At 38.0% G+C, this 16,647-nt stretch overlaps 2 protein-coding genes across 2 annotated transcripts; one reads left to right on the forward strand and one right to left on the reverse strand.

Moving 5' to 3' along the window:
* Positions 1-4,148: 4,148 nt before the first annotated feature.
* On the forward strand, positions 4,149-7,619 carry LOC104000094 (70 kDa peptidyl-prolyl isomerase). Its single transcript, XM_009422037.3, has 13 exons — positions 4,149-4,498; positions 4,621-4,707; positions 5,046-5,306; positions 5,393-5,467; positions 5,544-5,624; positions 5,720-5,914; positions 5,990-6,079; positions 6,173-6,348; positions 6,433-6,555; positions 6,653-6,799; positions 6,901-7,028; positions 7,124-7,244; positions 7,343-7,619. Exons 1-13 carry the CDS (start codon positions 4,309-4,311, stop codon positions 7,355-7,357), a joined length of 1,689 nt encoding a protein of 562 aa, XP_009420312.2. The 5' UTR covers positions 4,149-4,308; the 3' UTR covers positions 7,358-7,619.
* A 544-nt stretch (positions 7,620-8,163) lies between these two features.
* Positions 8,164-16,039, reverse strand: LOC104000095 (uncharacterized). The gene is made up of 5 exons (XM_065128043.1): positions 15,929-16,039; positions 15,606-15,821; positions 15,401-15,520; positions 10,299-14,321; positions 8,164-9,059 (listed from the first exon to the last, which is right to left on the reverse strand). Exons 1-5 carry the CDS (start codon positions 15,963-15,965, stop codon positions 8,344-8,346), a joined length of 5,112 nt encoding a protein of 1,703 aa, XP_064984115.1. The 5' UTR covers positions 15,966-16,039; the 3' UTR covers positions 8,164-8,343.
* Between the last annotated feature and the right edge of the window lie 608 nt (positions 16,040-16,647).

A 16,647-nucleotide genomic window follows, 5' to 3' on the forward strand; every position in this document is an offset into this window, starting at 1 on the left:
TGACTCATTTTGATAAATCTTTTTTAATAAATAAAAAAATAAATATTATGAGATCAAATAGTAAATGATCTTCAAACCAAATCCTAAGTCATGAATTCCAAAAAATCGAGAGAAAAATCATGATTCATTTGGATAAATATTCTTTTTAGTAAATAGCAAAAAGAAATATAGGTGATCAAATAAGAGATCTTGATTCACAAAAAAATCTTAAGTATCAAATGAAAGATTTAAATAAAACTCATTCAAATTTAATTTGTCAAATCATCAAAATCACTTTCTTAGTTCGAGAGATTCATAAAAATAACATCATCGGTTAAAATCAAAAAATAAGTTTTGTCATGACTAAGATCAATAGTATAACACAATAAAAAAATAAAACATCTTTAATCAAAAGATTTATTATCAATAATTCTAATTATAATTATCTTTCTTTTATTATTATTGTTTCGACTAGTGAGTTTTGTGAAGTGTTTTGGATCTCCGGTCATGTCTTAAGTATCTATTATCAAAATATCATTTTTTATCCTAGCTTTCGAGTGTAGACATTTCTAAAAAAAAAAAGGTGGGTTTGCTTTATGTTCTCATTTAACTTTGGGTCCCTCATGATTAGATATACCTATCTTATCATTCAATATAAAGTTATTCATGATTCTTTTAGGAACCCAAACTAATTTATATAAGTCAAACTTTTTAAATGAACATTTATAAGTAAAATATCCACATCTAGTAGTTAGGCTTTTAACAAAAGTAGTTAGGCTTTTGTTGAGTGTTACTCACAAATCAATTCCTTCCTTTCTAAGTATATGATATTTATTAGCAAGAATCATGTCAAATGATTTGCTACCAATTTTAATTTTTTTTAAAAATTATTATAATAGTAAAATTTTCTTTTTGACTAATTTTAACTCTTCACATTGAGTACAAGAGGTTAACATGCAATTATCATGCTCATTTTTTAATTTTTTAAATTTACTAGAGAGAGAAGCATGATCCTTTTTTAGTATTTTATATTTCTTACTAACTAATTTAAAACCATCAAACAACTCATGAAATATATCAAGTAATTCATTATAAGGTAAAGGAGTTTCAGTTAAGTCACTTACCTCATCGTCGAGAGCCATCAAAACATAGTTCATCATTTCGTGTTCATTGGTTTGCTTCTCATCTTCCGATGCACTTGATTCGTCCCAAGTCACCTTCAATAATTTCTTTTTCTTTGAACCAGCATCCTTTTGCTTCTCATCTTCCGAGGTGCCCTAGTCTTTTGCATTTGTAATAAGTTATTATATTCTTTTTAAGTTCATTCTTTTTCTTTGATTATTGTTTTATGAACTTTTTAAATTTTATTATGATGAGTACAAAGTTATCATCATCACTTGAGCTTTCGCTTGAGTGGTCTTCTTTTGTTCTAAGAGTTAAATCTTTTTTGTTCTTTGGAAAGTTATTTTTATGTTCATCACGTGCCATACAAGTTATTTCATAGGTCATTAATGACCTTATAAGTTCTTCAAAAAGAAAACAGTTCAAGTCCTTTGCTTCTTGAATAGCAATTACTTTTGGATCCAACTTTTAGGGAGATATCATCAAATTTTATTAACAAGCTCAAGATTCCAAAAACTTTTACCAAATGCTTCCAAACTATTGAGGATATACGGATATCCATGTCTCTAATAGTTTTGCTTGGTTCATTTGAAACAATTAAAAACTATGTATCAAAAAATTAATTTCAAACTCTTTAACTCTACTTGTGCCTTTATATGTAATTTTAAGTGTTTGTCAAATGTCTTATGCAATTTCGTATATAGAAATACGATTAAACTTATTTTTGCCTAAAACACAAAATAAAGCATTCATAGCTTTAGCATTTAAGGAAAACGATTTTTTCTCGAAGTCATTCCATTTATTCATAGGTTTAGATGGTTTTCAAAAACCAAATTCAATGGTATTCCATAATTTTAAATCCATAGAAAGCAAGAAAACTCTTATACGTATTTTTCAATACATATAGTCTATCCCATTGAACATAGGAGGACGAGTGATAGAATAACCCTCTAGATTATCGAAAAAAATCATTTAGTCTCTCTTGGGTGTTAAACCAATAGAGAGAAACTTAGCTTTGATACCAACTGTTAGGATCGTAAACGACACTAACAGGAGGCGTGAATTAGTGCTTTCGATAAAAACGTCGGTTTGAAAAAATTCGTTTGATGAAGCTGTATGAGAAATATGTTTTTAACTTAGAGTGTAAGTAAGAGTAGTAGTAGTTAAATCAATAAGGAATGATAATGAAAAGCAGAACAAAAATTGCATACCGAATTTATAGTGGTTCGGTCATTGCGACCTATGTCCACTCCTTATTCATCTTCCGTCGATGCCATCGGCATTCACTAACGATCTTCTTTCAACGAGCAAAGACTATCTACCCTCTTTACAATATTTCTCTTTTTTATAGGCTCAGAAGAGAACCTTTACACCTCTCTTTTAAACCTCACTCCTCCCTTACAAAACTTCTAACTTTACGAGGAACGGACTCAATAACTCAAGAGAGATTACATATTTTTTTCTTAAGTATACTTTTCCCCTTTCTACTCTTTTTCTTGCTTACCTAAGCAGGAATTAGTAGGATATTTATAGACCCTAAATGACTTCAAAATTTGGAGCCAAAATTTAAATCCTCGGGTTTTCGAGGTATTGGAGGTACCACCGCCTATAGTACTAACACTAAGCGGTACCACCACCTACAGTACTGACATTGGGCGGTACCACCACCTGACATAGTATGGAAGATTATGCTTGGGTGGTACCACCACTTGATACTAACGGTACCACTATCGGGTCTTTTGTAAGAAGTACATTTCGTATTTTTCCAGCTCACAAGTGATTCCACCGCTTGTTCTAGCGATACCACTGCTTGACCCAACTTTGGGTCATTGAATAGGCCTCTCAATGAGCCTAACTCAACCCCAGAACAGGTCCAATGGGCCCCTAATTGAGTTAGCATAGTTACACTCAAAACTAACTCAATTACGACATAACATACTTCGATCAAGACACGACCGATTACAAACACAAATCTTATGTTGTTCAGCATATCATTGGTTCATCCGACGCTTCGTTTGAACTTTCGACACTTGGTCCTCTCCTTCAGTGTGTTGCCCGATCAACATGCTGACCTCCCACAACATCTGATCTTTTTGATGCAATATCTGATCATTCTTGTCCGATGCCCGAACCATGTTGGCCAAACCATGTCACACCCGATTCAGTATGTGGATTGGATTATGTTAGACATATATTGATCAAGTTGGATTCATATATAAATTATATTTTTTTTATTTTTTTTTATTATTTTAAAATTATTTTTTATAAATAAATATAAATATCATTTTCTTGTTTCTCATCTTCTCCATCTTCCTCCTATTTTTTTTTTCTTCCTCTTTGGAGGATGACTTTTGATAACGATGATAAGCAACGTAGCAATATTAATAGTGATGGTGACGATAGGGAGCATAATAAAATAAGGGATTGTAGGAAAAAATAAAATAAAATCGATAATACTAAAATTATAAATAATAAAAAATAATATTTTATTATTTTTAAGGGATTATAAATAGTAAAAAAGATTATGAATAGTAAACTCCTTTTATCACGATTGATTTTCTTATAAAAGCTCTTCAAATTTTTACTTTTCTAATATCATATCATTATTCTTAATTTTCATATTTGATATCTATATTGATCATGGTCGGAAATGATCACGATAGGACGAAAATAAAAGAATCAAAATAATGATATCTCACAATGAAACATAAAAATATTAAAAAAAAATAAAAATACTGAATAAAAAAACAGAAAACGTGAGGCGGCATTATAAAAAAAAAGTGATAGAAGCTTTCTTTTAGAAAAATCGCCCTTCTTTCATTATAGGAAGTACAACAACGAATTTAAATCTAGAATTAACTGTTTTGTATAAGGCATATGTGAAGGATAAGAAAAAAAAAAAAAAAAGGTTAGTAACGAGTAAATACATCGATTACAATCGTCTATTCCGGCCAATCATAAACATTAAATTAGATAAATAAAATAAAAATATTAATGTTTTATTAAATATATAAAAATGAATAATCTTTGTATACATAGAAGCGGTCGAATGGGAAACGCTTCACTCGCCCTTCAGAAGTCTCTAGAAGCCCTTCTGCTTTGCTGCTCACTATAAATTTCTCGTCTTTATCCGCCCCCATCCGGTTCGATCGCCCGCGTTGTCCGAAACCAATCCCCTTGCCCTAATCTCTGCGCCGAGCCGCCGTCATGGAGGAGGAAGACTTCGATCTCCCGGGTACCGAGGAGGCGGCGGACGACGGCCTGATGGATCTCCCCGACGAGGACCCCTCGTTCGAGATCGGCGAGGAGAAGGAGATCGGCAAGCAGGGGCTCAAGAAGAAGCTCGTCAAGAAGGGGGACGGGTGGAACGTGCCAGAGGCCGGCGACGAAGTTGAAGGTACATGGGTTGTCGAGCTTTGGTGAAAAGTAGCGTGTTTTGCTCTTCTTTTCCTTTCGTTGGTTTTGGCGAGTGAGTTTTGGGATGACGAAAAACCTGACCTTTGTGGTTTTGGATCGCAGTGCACTACACTGGGACTCTGCTCGATGGGACCAAGTTCGACTCGAGCCGTGATCGGGGTACGCCGTTCAAGTTCAAGCTCGGTCAAGGTGGGCTTTTGTCTTTATAGACTTGCTTCTGCTCATTTCGTGGTCATAGATTCTCCAAAGGAATGCTACCATGCTCGTTGCTATCTAAGATATGATGAATAGTTGCCTTTTCTGGAAACTCGATAGTTACTTTGGGTGTTTGCTGTCTACTATGCCTAATGTCTGCTGCACATATGCATCAACAGCACCAGAAGAGTGACTATGAGCTGTTCACAACTTCTATTGCTTGCACTTTCTGCATGCTTCCTGTTCTGCACACCTCAGTTACCAGCATGTATTGGAACCTCTGTCAAGAAATCAATTGCGTAAGCCTCTTATTTGCACTTTCCTTCTTTTAGGTCAAGTCATAAAGGGATGGGATCAAGGTATTAAAACCATGAAGAAGGGTGAAAATGCCATCTTCACCATTCCTCCGGAATTGGCTTATGGTGAACATGGTTCTCCTCCCACTATCCCACCGAATGCCACTCTCCAATTTGATGTGGAGCTACTGTCATGGTGTAGTGTCAAGGACATATGCAAAGATGGTGGTATATTCAAGAAGATCCTCAAGGAAGGAGAAAAGTGGGAGAATCCAAAAGATTTAGATGAAGTGCTCGGTACATTCTGTTGTCCTTGAAAACTGGTTCGTTGTTGTATGTGTGCTTTATAAACCTAAAATTGGCAATATCTTCTGTATCTTTAGTGAAATATGAAGCCCGGCTTGAGGATGGAACTGTTATCTCAAAATCAGAGGGAGTAGAATTTACCGTTAAAGATGGTTGGTATAGTATGAACGAACTGTGGTTTTGGAATGCTGGTCTTATTTGCTTACTGGAATATGTTCCTGGGGTTAGGTCTCTTCTGTCCTGCACTAGCTAAAGCTGTAAAGACTATGAAGAGGGCTGAAAAGGTGCTTCTCACTGTGAAACCACAATGTAAGTTAATCAGACTAATTTTGTAGTTTAACTATGGATAAATTGTTATAAACTTTAATCTTAGCAATTATGTTTGATGTGCTTTTGGAGGACAGATGCGTTTGGTGAGAAAGGTAGACCAGCTTCTGGAGACGAAGGTGCCGTGCCACCAAATGCAAATCTTTATGTGGAGCTTGAGTTAGTCTCTTGGAAGACTGTTACACAGATAGGGGATGACAAGAAGATCATTAAAATGATCCTCAAGGAAGGAGAAGGTTATGATCACCCAAATGAAGGAGCAGTTGTGACAGGTAGTGATTCACAAGTCATATGACTTGGTTCCCTTTAGGTTGACATCTGATGCATTTTTAGTTTGGTATCTCCAGTGAAACTGATTGGGAAACTACAAGATGGGACAATTTTTGTGAAGAAGGGTCATGATGAGCAGGAACCATTTGAGTTCAAGACTGCTGAAGGTATTATTATCATTTTGTCCTTTTTTTTCCTTTTTGGGTCTGCATCAACTGCCAATGAAAATAGGAATGGTTGATTCATGATATTTTTGACAGAAAAAGTTATCGAAGGTCTTGACCAAGCAGTGATGACGATGAATAAGGGAGAGATTGCTTTGGTGACAATTCCACCTGAATATGCCTTCTTGTCCACTGAATCAAAGCAGGACCTTGCTGTGGTTCCTGCCAACTCCACTGTTATTTATGAGGTTGAGCTTGTATCATTTGTAAAGGTGTGTATCACTTCCCAAACTTACATATTTGATCAACACATTCTAGTTCTGGAAACAAACGAATCTCACAACATATATCTTCAGGAGAAAGAGTCATGGGACATGAACACTGCAGAGAAGATTGAAGCAGCTGCTAAAAAGAAAGAAGAGGGAAATGCACTGTTCAAAATGGGCAAATATATGAGAGCTTCCAAGAGATACGAAAAGGTTTTGTTTTATGTATTTCATCAGTTTCTTGTCTCTTTGTCCCATATAATTATTTTGATATTTGTCACTTATCTCTTTTGTTATTCTTTGTGTCCAGGGTTCAAAGTTCATCGAGCATGACAGCTCATTCAGTGAAGAGGAAAAGAAGCAATCCAAAGCACTGAAAGCCATATGCAGTCTCAACAATGCAGCCTGCAAATTGAAGCTCAAAGATTACAAAGAGGCAGAAAAGCTCTGCACGAAGGTATTGATCGCTATCTCAGCTCATCATATGTGTTGAATTGACCGATATGGAGTAGTCCTTCATTTTGTATGTATACTAAGTATGAGCGATTGCAAATCTAGGTGCTGGAGACTGAGAGCAGAAATGTTAAGGCCCTGTATAGGAGGGCCCAAGCTTATATCCAGCTCGCTGACTTTGATCTTGCGGAGTTGGACATTAAGAAAGCACTTGAAATTGATCCTGATAACAGGTTTGCCAAGGGTGAAAATATTTTTTGATGTTACTGTTCGAGTATAGACATTCACTATCGATACTTGGTCCACTCATGGTTGTGTCATCATATAGGGATGTGAAATTGGAATACAAAACTTTGAAGGAGAAGATGAAGGAATACAACAAGAAAGATGCCAAATTTTACAGCAACATCTTTGCTAAAATGAGCAAATTAGAGCCAACGGAAGCCAGCGTAAGTACTCTTTATCTTAGAAAGTTAAACAACCATGAAATTAATGCTGCAAATGCACATGAATGACCCCTCGACTTGCTTTTGGTAATAATCTACAGAAAGCAGGAAACTAGGCAATCTGCAGCAGGCGACAGGGACGAACGGGTGAAGTCACTAACAACATTACCTATGACCATTCGAGATACATTGAGATTCCTTTGATCTTTTTACTTGGCATGAAAACTTTTGTATGCATGAGATGGTATCAAGTGATGGTCCAACCATCTGTAGGGGACAATTACAGTGTTGTAAGGTTTTAAAGTGACAATTTACCATCGTGGTTGGTTTTTGTATTTTCATCCACCAAAATTGGATCGTTATGCTTCCTTTGCTGCATTCTTTGTGGTGTTCACGCTGAAGAGGTCAGCAAGAGAGAACATTTTTATTACCTTTCTGGTCACACTGCCTCTGCAGCCACTTAAATTTGAGCTGTTATGAGTGCAAGAGAGAACATATATATTTGCCTTTTTTGACACCAGATATAGTCCTACTGGATTTGAAAGTACAATTGTTGACTAATATGATGCAAAAAGATTGTGGAAAGTAACTGAGTTGATTCATTAGACTATGGTAGGTCCATTATCATCATTAGAACCTAAATATATTTGGATTAATATTTAAAAATCTATAAGTTATTTAGAGTTCCATTCACCTTAATATGAGAATCCCATACTGGTATCTAGTTAGCTCCACAAGAATCATTGTTAAGCAAACCTCAAATAGGTTTCAACCTAAACAACATAAGGAAAGAACAAGAGGGGGGGGTCTAATCCTTGCAAAGAAATAGATATAAACTACTCGATTTCATTCTAATCAAAGACTTAACATTTGAAGCCACTCACCAAATACTTGTGTACCGACATTTATCACATAAAGAAACTGATGCCAAATAACAATGGAGTGAATTATCAACTGGATTTTACAAAAAAACAAAGCGAAAAGAAGAGTATCATGTTATCTAGGTCTAATACTTACAACTAAGTTGCAATATCTTGATATCTCATTTTCGATAGAAATAGGATAGAGAATGACAACAATGTTCCATTTCCTGCATATGAACTCAGTTCACAGAGGGACAGCAAATGAATGGTACCCAAGATTGCCTTCCTTTTGCTTTCTTCTTCTCATGCTTGGTCACAGGGAGCCTAGCAGGAGAGTTCCATTCCCTGTGATCTGCTTGAGTATCGAGGGGCCCATCGGATATTGCTGTTCTCAGTGATTGTCCATCATCTTGTGAACCCCCACAACTTCTCTTGGACGACGGTGATGCATTGTACCCTTGGCTGCCGGTTGCCTCCTGTTTACTCTCAAGTTCTGCTTCAGCAAGGAGATTCTTCAGCATAACATGTGGTTTTCCAGCATTCGAGTCTGGCACTTTGCCGGCAGTGTTCTCGTCTTTGATATTTCTTCCTTCCGGTTCATCTTTGGAATCATGGACTGATTTGTTCTCAATAGAATCTGATTTCTGCTCTGGCTCCACAAGGGGTATCAAGGAAGGTTCTTCCAATGTATCATTGTGATCGAGATTGTGAATAGTTCTTTCTGTTGCTGGATCAGAAGTGTGTAGATCCTTAGTGGCGAGAGAGTCTGCTGCTGGATCAGAAGGTTCTTCCAATGTATCATTGTGATCGAGATTGCTTTTGTGAGTAGCACCTTCTGTTGTTGGATCAGAAGTGTGTAGATCCCTAGTGACGAGAGAATCTGTGGGTGGTGAAACTTCTGCATCAAAATTGGACCCTTCCTCCATTGCACTACTCAAGGATGGTATTGCTCCATCTGAAATAGAAGTGGTAAAGAATAGTTCTTGAAACAGGTAAAAGACCCTTAAAAAGAAAAAAGAATTATGATTAAATTTCAAATAACTCGATGACGATGGCCATGTCCAAAACACAACAGTTCACTTTAGAACTCTTGAGTTCATTATCGTAGAAAAGCCCTCATAGATAGTTCAACATCTTTCACATGTGTTGACCTCATAGAAGTTCAAAGTGCAAATCTTGCAGGGGCCATGACATCTTCCAAGTCACTAAATAAATTGAATGGTACTGAGAGAACTAAAAGTTTGTTCACCAGTCTCAACTTCTAATGTTTGCAACAATGAGTTACAGATGCTGACTCCTACAGAAGTTCTAGGCATCTGACAAATACTTTTCTCTTGTAAATTATAAATTATGCATCACCATCTACAACTAAGACTCCATATGAGATCGGTAGTTTAATGACAATCACTAAATGGAATGAAGTTCTAGCAACTATCGGGCATGCTGATTCAACCACACTGAAATTCTACTCTGGATCATGTAGAGCCTTTTCCATGTCCTTTTTTTTTCTAGTGCCTCTTCGTTGCCTTGTAGTATACCCTTGTGTTATTAGAAATAAGATCCAGACCAACTGAATTTGGTCGCCTAGAATTTTGAAGAAACATGATGATGAAGAACTATCTAGCTTTACAAAAAAATTTAGAAAAGTTTATAATCAACAAAAAGTCATCAATTAGTTTTTCTAGAGACTCCCTTGGTACTAAATGCACTCATTTACTATTTAGATATCCTAGAAGTCACATTTTGGATTTCTAGAAGACATACTAATTCCCTAAAAGATTAGTTTTGGGAATCATTGTCTTCACTAAATGTACCAATACTCCTAAACCCTTATGAATAGTGGAGCTTGTCAATAAATCAAGCACTTCAGATTTGAATGAAAAAATGCTTGCATCTTCTCTCTTCGAGTCTCTTACACTCTTCTCTTGCTCTCTTGCTCTCTTGCTTTCTCTCTACTTCTCTGTTCTCTCTATTCTGTTCTACATCACATGAGCATTACTGTTCTTTAGTAGTTGGATCTATCTTTGCTTGATCTCAATGCCCTAGATCTTCTTTGTCAGAATGGACTGTTTGTTAAAATAAACCTGAAGCAGCAATGTGAAGAGTGTTTCTCCCAAATAATAAAATGAATTTCCAGAGTATGTCAAAGTATCCGCTAGCATCAAACAGAAAGAAAAACAGATATAATTCTAACCTGGAACAGATTCTGAAACTGCATCAATGTTGCCGGTTTGGCTGTTTGAATTGATCGAGTAATCTACCATTTCAATATAAAACTCATTTTGTTGCATAGATTTGTCATGAACATCTTCCTCTTTTGAAGACTGATAAAAGATGCTAGGAGCAACTCCAGATCTATCACTAGTTTTTGAGTCATAATCATTGCCAGGTTTTCCAATAAAAGATCGCACATCAATTTTTGATTCAGAGCATTCCTCAGTTTTAAGGATTTCTTCATCATCATGGCACAAACCAGCTTTACTGTGTTCATTTGTGTTTGGTTCGTCCTCGAGTATGGTGAGAAGACTATATTCTTTTTCAGCAGTAGGCACATGATCCATTTCTGTAACAAATGGGTTATATGAGTTATTCTTGTCACTGCTCACATGGTTAATGCTTCCAACCACAAAAACATTCTGCAGTTCCAGTTGATATCCACATGTAGTCTCCATTTTGTTAGTCTCATCTTTGTTGGGATACAGTATATCATAATGCTCACTAGGAAGCCCATTCTCTGAAATTTCTTCCTTGAAAAAAGTTTCTGCTTGCCTCTGAGACTGATCAATGGTTTCATCGAGATCAGCATTTTGTTTGAATCTTTCTACAGGAGTTTCTTGGACATCCTGTTGATCCAAGTAATTATTCAAAACACTACGTAAACACCTGAAGCTGAAATCCTCTTGGGTTAAGCTTAAGACACTATCTGCAACAATTACATCCTCGTTGTTCTGCAATTCTGTCCTTCCAATATCATCTCTGGTTGGAGGCTCCAATTCTGTGGTATGACCTTCAGGTTGAGAATTTGTTTTTAAATCCATATTATTTTCTTTAAACATTTCAAGATTTTTATCCTCAACCAGAGCATCAATGTTTATTTCTGTTGTTCCTTGTCTAACAATTTGACTATTATTACTTATTTCAGATGTTGCACTAAATTGGCTCATACCAGAAAGCGAGACAGCAGAATCTGCAACCCTCAAATTATCAGCTGAGATTCCTTCATGAGATAGGTTGGTACCCTTTCCTTTGTACAGGTTACAAGTTTCACATGAATTAGGTACTCGATCATCTAAATCCATTGCCTTGTTTACACTTGGAACTTGTTCAGGTGTTTTAAGCCAATCTGATTCTCCTTTCGGACCTTCAAACTTATTCGCTGATGCCCCAACTTCAAATTCAAATTCATTGACCACCTGAGACCTATCACTGTTCATGTCCTGACAGTTGCGTTCATCTTTTGACTCATCCCTTTCCATCTCATTGACATTAACTTGCAAGGTTGAAGAAATACTTTTGGCATTTTTATCTGATTCTACAACTGACAACTCATCAATCACATGTCTACCTATGTTGCTTCCTGCTTCAGCATTTGCACAAATTGTAAGATCAGGTTCCACCAACCCAGAGTCTTCAAGAGACTCAATTTTCACCTTGGTAGATTCAACCAAAAGCATGTTTGATGATATTGGTAATGAATGCGGATACTCCGGGTCATTTCCATTTACTGGTGAGTTAGCAGGCAATGCAATCTGATAACCACATGCTGATAAATGAGTAGGAGTCTCAAAGAGTTCACCATCAGTAATCTCCAAATTGCATGGCCCATCATTGCAGAATGGTTGAACTTGGGAGATTTGTCCTGCAACATCAGTCTTATCATCTGGTGAAGTGCAGATGACTGATTCAAATTCCATTGTATTTGCCGAAACCTCATCAGGAAGACCAGAAATCAGTGTAGTTATTGCATTTGCTTGATCTACAATCATGCTAAACCCCATGGATGGCCCATCATTGCAGAATGGTTGAACTTGGGAGATTTGTCCTGCAACATCAGTCTTCTCATCTGGTGAAGTGCAGATGACTGATTCAAATTCCATTGTATTTGCCGAAACCTCATCAGGAAGACCAGAAATCAGTGTAGTTATTGCATTTGCTTGATCTACAATCATGCTAAACCCCATGGATGGCCCATCATTGCAGAATAGTTGAACTTGGGAGATTTGTCCTGCAACATCAGTCTTCTCATCTGGTGAAGTGCAGATGACTGATTCAAATTCCATTGTATTTGCCAAAACCTCATCAGGAAGACCAGAAATCAGTGTGGTTATTGGATTTGCTTGATCTACAATCATGCTAAACCCCATGGATGGCCCATCATTGCAGAATGGTTGAACTTGGGAGATTTGTCCTGCAACATCAGTCTTCTCATCTGGTGAAGTGCAGATGACTGATTCAAATTCCATTGTATTTTCCGAAACCTCATCAGGAAGACCAGAAATCAGTGTGGTTATTGCATTTGCTTGATCTACAATCATGCTAAACCCCATGGATGGATCGTTGCAGAATGGTTGAACTTGGGAGATTTGTCCTGCAACATCAGTCTTCTCATCTGGTGAAGTGCAGATGACTGATTCAAATTCCATTGTATTTGCCGAAACCTCATCAGGAAGACCAGAAATCAGTGTGGTTATTGCATTTGCTTGATCTACAATCATGCTAAACCCCATGGATGGCCCATCATTGCAGAATGGTTGAACTTGGGAGATTTGTCCTGCAACATCAGTCTTCTCATCTGGTGAAATGCAGATGACTGATTCAAATTCCATTGTATTTGCCAAAACCTCATCAGGAAGACCAGAAATCAGTGTGGTTATTGCATTTGCTTGATCTACAATCATGCTAAACCCCATGGATGGCCCATCATTGCAGAATGGTTGAACTTGGGAGATTTGTCCTGCAACATCAGTCTTCTCATCTGGTGAAGTGCAGATGACTGATTCAAATTCCATTGTATTTGCCGAAACCTCATCAGGAAGACCAGAAATCAGCGTGGTTATTGCATTTGCTTGATCTACAATCATGCTAAACCCCATGGATGGCCCATCATTGCAGAATGGTTGAACTTGGGAGATTTGTCCTGCAACATCAGTCTTCTCATCTGGTGAAATGCAGATGACTGATTCAAATTCCATTGTATTTGCCGAAACCTCATCAGGAAGACCAGAAATCAGTGTGGTTATTGCATTTGCTTGATCTACAATCATGCTAAACCCCATGGATGGCCCATCATTGCAGAATGGTTGAACTTGGGAGATTTGTCCTGCAACATCAGTCTTCTCATCTGGTGAAGTGCAGATGACTGATTCAAATTCCATTGTATTTGCCGAAACCTCATCAGGAAGACCAGAAATCAGCGTGGTTATTGAATTTGCTTGATCTACAATCATGCTAAACCCCATGGATGGCCCATCATTGCAGAATGGTTGAACTTGGGAGATTTGTCCTGCAACATCAGTCTTCTCATCTGGTGAAGTGCAGATGACTGATTCAAATTCCATTGTATTTGCCGAAACCTCATCAGGAAGACCAGAAATCAGCGTGGTTATTGAATTTGCTTGATCTACAATCATGCTAAACCCCATGGATGGCCCATCATTGCAGAATGGTTGAACTTGGGAGATTTGTCCTGCAACATCAGTCTTCTCATCTGGTGAAGTGCAGATGACTGATTCAAATTCCATTGTATTTGCCGAAACCTCATCAGGAAGACCAGAAATCAGTGTGGTTATTGCATTTGCTTGATCTACAATAATGCTAAACTCCATGGATTTGTCTATCCTCTGAAACTCAGAGTCTGTCAGCGAGGAATTAGCACAAGAACCATGAGGTAGGATCTGCGGGCCAGGAATCTGCATATCTAATTTGTCTTCTACATAGTTTCCAATGATTATATTATCTTCAACAGTAGCACTATCTACCATATTTTGAACTGCAGCATTATCCATTTCCTCCTTCAAAGCATCTAGGCAAAATCCTTTGGTCAAAGGGGACTCAGATGAACTATCCGTCCCTTCCATTGTACAGACCTTATCACCTCGGCATGTGACTGAATCGTTGTCCAAGTGCATTGTGTCATCCAGTTGACTTGCCGTTGATTCCACATCAGAACTCGGAACCTTGTTGCCATGACATGAAGCATCTGATTCGGGAGAATAATCTGCATTGGTACAGTGCATTGTGAAAATTTCAAATCAAATGAGAAGAACTATACTACAAGGAAGTGTCTTTAGAATAACATATCTTGTTCAAATCTACATACTTAAATTGTTAATCTCATTTTAAATATTTCACCAAAGATTCATGAGCTTCTTTTGAACTGCAACGGAACAGCACATTCACACTTCTGGTCAATAGTTTCAGATCTCTAGAGGACTAGTCATAGCAAACAGTCCTCTGCTGCACTGCACCAGTTAGGTACAACAGAGAATCCCAGTCCATGATGTAGTTTCTTAAGATATTTTAAATCACCCTTTTCATATACCAAACAAAAGGTAAAGGATTAGCAAGTTAAGCTTATATGACATAAATCATGCACATTACACTAGTCCAAGGACAAGTATAAGACTTCAGGTAACAACGGAACAAGCCATACATGAGCTGTACAAAACATCTCTATGAACTCATAGAATGATGGCAGAATTTGTCAAAGATGACAATAAGAAGTATATGTTCAATTAAAAATCCACCAAAAAAATCTGAACAAAAACTAAGAAGGAAATTTGTTATATACAAAGATATGCTGAATTCACAGCTAACATGTAAGGAAATAACTGATGTCAATCCTTTCAATAATTCAAGCCTTGGAGTCATGAAAAACGCAGACTGGTTAAGAATTGATGGTGATGGTTCCAATTTACAAACAGTTAAATTATCCATAAAACTGTCAATTCAGGAAGTCATTAAATTACAACTCAATTCATCACATAATCTTATATTTCTTACCAATCAAAAGAAATCTATTAGTTCATCAATTTAACAATCTGGTAGTAATTTTCTACCATTTAATTATAAGAGAAGATAACCATTAACCAAAAAAATAAAGAAAGAATAAAGAGAACACGGCACGCAATAAAATTCCACAGAGACCAAAACAGCAAACGTCGATAGCATATTCAAGCCTTTTGGCCTATGCTATGTAAAGATAAACAATCCACCCAAAAGACCTCGACAATCTCATGAAAGTATAAGCTGAAAATAGCAAAGAAATGAAAGATCGCCACAACGTAGTCCACATACCGGCGGCGCCAGCCTCCAAGATCGCACCTTTACACGGTTCTTCGACGTCTACTCCAGATTGGTCCATTCCTCTCCCTTTTTCCCCCTCCGGCTTTGGTTCCTCCTCCACCACCTCCTCTCCTGCAAAATAACTCAATCGCACCAACCAAACCCCAAAAGATGAGCAACAGAAGGCACAAAACGGTAAAAACTTATGACTCCGTACCAGACACATTCCTCGGGTCCTCATCGGAGAGCTGCTCAGGAGGCGCCTTCTTCACCTCCACGGCTGCGGCTACGTCGGCGGCTCCATCCGACAGCCCCGGGGCCGCCGCGCTGCAGTGCTTCCGGTGGGCCGTCCGGTGCTTCTTGCTGGGGTGCGGGTTGGGGTACACCCACCCGCACCGGTGGCACACCTTCCCACCTCCATGGCTCGCGCTCCCTTCAAGAAGAGGAAACACACTATCTAAGCCCCAAAACCACACAAAAACCTACACCAAAAGAATCCACGCAACGCGAAGAGCACGAAGCACAGGAGAAGACCCCCACCTGGCGTCTGCTCCCTCCGGTTCTCCTCGCCCTCCATCTCCCAAGATCTCGCCAATGTCCTCTCTCTCTCTCTTCCCCCTCAAAGAGACGACACTTTTGAGTGCTACTGACAGTCGAAGGGGGGAATTCCAGTAATGAGAATGCGGAGGGAAGGCAGAGGGTCTACAGAACCATCGTATACCGTCGGATCTTGCATTAGGATGCGCGTGATCCGATCGGACGGTGAGAAATGCAAAATGGAGGCGGTCGCGACATCAATCACCGATACGGCCATGTGAGAGGAATTCTACCGGGCGACAAGACTTGCGTACGTCCGCATAGAAAACCCAAACGGGTACATCACAGCCGTTACGCCTAATGGATGCGTAGCTCGTACAAATACTTGTATGCGTACGTTTGGGGTGCGCTCTCTGATGTGTACAGCGTTGGAATTGCTCACTTTCTTGCTATGGGAGGAGACAAATTGACCGCTTGGATTATATTGGCTTCTTCCGTATTTAGTACTATTGTTGTTATTGGTAGAAAATATTAGAGAAGATGAGGAGATGAAGCCAACAAGAAGGAGAAGTAAGTAATTGATAGAAAGATTGTGAGCAGCATAGACAATCACAGACGACAATAGTTTGCCACATTGCGATTACTCTTGTAATTTTGTTTAATTAAATTATCATATTTAAATTTTAAAAATATTTTTTTAATTTGGATCAAATCGAACCGTC

Source organism: Musa acuminata, chromosome BXJ2-10, assembly GCF_036884655.1.
Source record: "Musa acuminata AAA Group cultivar baxijiao chromosome BXJ2-10, Cavendish_Baxijiao_AAA, whole genome shotgun sequence".
In the NCBI taxonomy this organism is placed as follows: domain Eukaryota; kingdom Viridiplantae; phylum Streptophyta; class Magnoliopsida; order Zingiberales; family Musaceae; genus Musa; species Musa acuminata.